At 32.4% G+C, this 2,944-nt stretch overlaps 3 protein-coding genes across 3 annotated transcripts; 2 read left to right on the plus strand and 1 right to left on the minus strand.

Moving 5' to 3' along the window:
- Positions 1-168: 168 nt before the first annotated feature.
- On the plus strand, positions 169-600 carry NAEGRDRAFT_76133 (uncharacterized protein; the record flags this gene model as incomplete). The annotated part of the gene is made up of 1 exon (XM_002668906.1): positions 169-600. The coding sequence occupies one exon, from the start codon at positions 169-171 to the stop codon at positions 598-600; it is 432 nt and encodes a 143-aa protein (XP_002668952.1).
- A 110-nt stretch (positions 601-710) lies between these two features.
- NAEGRDRAFT_76134 (uncharacterized protein) lies at positions 711-1,103 on the plus strand (the record flags this gene model as incomplete). Its single annotated transcript, XM_002668907.1, has 1 exon — positions 711-1,103. One exon carries the CDS (start codon positions 711-713, stop codon positions 1,101-1,103), a length of 393 nt encoding a protein of 130 aa, XP_002668953.1.
- A 293-nt stretch (positions 1,104-1,396) lies between these two features.
- NAEGRDRAFT_76135 (uncharacterized protein) lies at positions 1,397-2,278 on the minus strand (the record flags this gene model as incomplete). Its single annotated transcript, XM_002668925.1, has 1 exon — positions 1,397-2,278. One exon carries the CDS (start codon positions 2,276-2,278, stop codon positions 1,397-1,399), a length of 882 nt encoding a protein of 293 aa, XP_002668971.1.
- Positions 2,279-2,944: the final 666 nt, after the last annotated feature.

The raw sequence follows: 2,944 nt of genomic DNA on the forward strand, positions 1-2,944 counted from the left end.
CAGAATAAAAAGAAAATTTTTAAGACTCCAAAATTCTTGATGATTAACGTTAAAATAAAAATAACTCAAGCAAAAAATAATGCACAGAAAAAGTATATAAATGTTGCAGTTAAATAAGTTACTTTCCCCACAACAAAAAAAACAAACAAAATAACAATATCAATACAAATGACCAGACAATTGACTCATGGAAGACAACCAGTCCATGGAACTGAAGTCTCATACAGCAAATATGCCTCCATCTTTTTCAATATGATTAATCAATTCATCCCTCTTGCTGCAAGGATAGCAATGACCCATTTTCATGTTAACTTTCTTGTTCAAATGTTGATCCTACCACCAGTATATCTTATTTTTGGTGGAAGATGGACTCTGTGCTTTCACAATTTACTACATCAAGAAGATTCATTGAATTCAATAATTGATCTTTTTCTTGGAGTTGGTTTTGGTCACTTTTTAACATTCGATCCAGCAAAGGCTGCCCATGATGCTGATCACAATTTCAACTATGGCCAAGGGAGCAGAAAGTACTCTATGGACACCACACAAGATTACTTGGCACCAGCTGATGTTCTAGATACAGACATAAGCAAATCCTGAAAAGAGATCCTGATTATTGGTTTAAATCATCTCCAGATCGTTGGGTATTATTCATGAGATGTTCTGTATTTGATTTTCATTATATCAGTTTTTATTTGAAGAAGAGAGACATGAAGTGGAAATATGCTCCAATGTACTTTGCAAGATTGGTATTGCTCTTGGCTCCATTCTTGATAATGAATCCTATTGATTATTTAATGCATTTGGTAATGTGTAGACTTGTCATGACTGTAATCTTTATGGTGTTTACAACATTAGCTCATGAAGAAGGATGGTTCGATTCAATGGTTGACAAGTTTTATCCTTTCCAAAAATATGTGGATATTAATCTTGTTCTTGAAATTTTGATTGGATATCACGTTCATCATGTTAACGAGCATGACAATCATCATATTTTCCCAAAGAGAGATGTCAGCATGTTGGAACAAATTAGTGTCCCAAGAAGAATGGTCAACTTGTTTGCAAATTGTTTCTCCAAGTTTGTCAATTATTCATTCTCCTAATTAATGAAAAGAAAGTCATCCTCCACAAACTATTCAACCATTACTCAACCAGTTGCTATTCTCAAAGATATGTAAAGTCACAATTCTTTGTAAATTTTCATCATTATTAAATTATACCTATTTCTACTATTTCTACTATTAACATGTTAAATCGTCTTGTAGAACTTCAGAAATTCAGTGTTGAAATAAATCCAGTAAAAGCGAGACATAGTCAGCTCTCAAGCAGCTCCAAGTCCAATACTTACATAGAGGAGGGGATAAATGTATTTAATCTTTAAAATATTTTCTCATTATTATTGAGAGAATTTAATGAAACAATCAAATAATTTGTTGGTAAATCGATATGGTTTTGGTGGATATAAATGTCTTTTGAAAAACCAAAAGCAATCATCAATAGTTGGTCTCTGTTCTGGATCTTCACTTGTCATTTGATCAATGAAACTGTTCACAAGTGACAATATTGAATCTGAAACCTTAACCCGTTCCAATATTTGAGAAATAGTTATTCCCAACGAATAAATATCCAAACTTGGTAAATAGTCAAATTCCTCATCACCAATTCTTATTTCTGGAGCTTTGATTTCTGAATTATAGGGCTCTTCCTTATAACCAATTTGACATGAACTCCAAGTTCCTCCCAATTTCACAAAATATTTCCCTTCCTCATCAGAATAGATATGTATATGAAATGGAATGATATTTCTGTGAACAAATCCTTGTTCATGCAATGATTTCACACCCTTAATTAGTTGTAAAACCCACTCCAATAAAATCTGATCACTCTCATTGCAATGAATAACCTTCTCGCCATTCAAAAATTCTAGAAGAGAGCACTCAGATTTTGGAATAACAATTTCAAGTTTTGAAAAGGATTCTTCCACAATTTGATGATCATTTCTCAATATTTCAACTTCAAGATAGCTGTCAGATATTTGATTATCAGGAACCTGTTCAAAAATAACATCTACCATCGGAACGAGATAGGGAGAAGATTTCACAATTAAATTCATAAAATATTCATTCCCAGATTGAAATGAATACATGAAGAATTCCTTGTCTGTGTTCTTTTCTTTGACAGTCGAGACCAAAAAACCTGAACCATTCTGATTGATGCTAATGACCTCATATTCCTTCTTGCTTTTGCAAAGAGAGGATGTAGAATGGTTGTTTAACATTTTTTTAAAGTGTGAAACAAAACGTGATTGATATTTCAACATAACCAAATAAACCTGGTTTTACTTTAGATTTAGAACAATACATGAAGTTTCTTCTTTGTGAGTTCAGCTTTAAAGACGAGGAAAAGTTTCGTCTACATTTTTCATGACAGAGTTCCTTCTATTTTTTGAAACCTGTACTGGTAATCTGACATTCTAATTGTATGCAATCAACACCTAAAATCTTACATTCCAAAATGAACTTGTTTCTTAAACTGAAAAAAAATGGACAAACTTGATCATACGCAAATAAATAAGCCACAACCAAATGCTCAAAAAGAAGATATTCATTCGAAAGAGAGCATACTGGAGAAAATGAGAAGGGAAGGAAGGTTAATAGAAATACAATTATCACCAGCAGAAGCCGAAGAATATTATGAAATGCATGCTTGAGATTCGCAAAACTTAACCTAAATGCCTAAACCTTCAAAAACATTCAATAACTTTGATGGTAGGGGAGAATGCCATCTTGTATTGTCAAGGAGATGATGATTGATCAAGAAAGAACAGGTGTTGATAAGGTAATTTATCATTTTTGCTTCTTGTTGGAGATGGTTATTTCAAACACCTAATACAACATTCTCAAAAAGATTCTTTCTCCTTTTCACCTTATTAATAATTGAAATT

The sequence above is a fragment of the Naegleria gruberi genome, assembly GCF_000004985.1.
Source record: "Naegleria gruberi genomic scaffold NAEGRscaffold_91, whole genome shotgun sequence".
Taxonomy (NCBI): Eukaryota; Heterolobosea; class Eutetramitea; order Acrasida; family Naegleriidae; genus Naegleria; species Naegleria gruberi.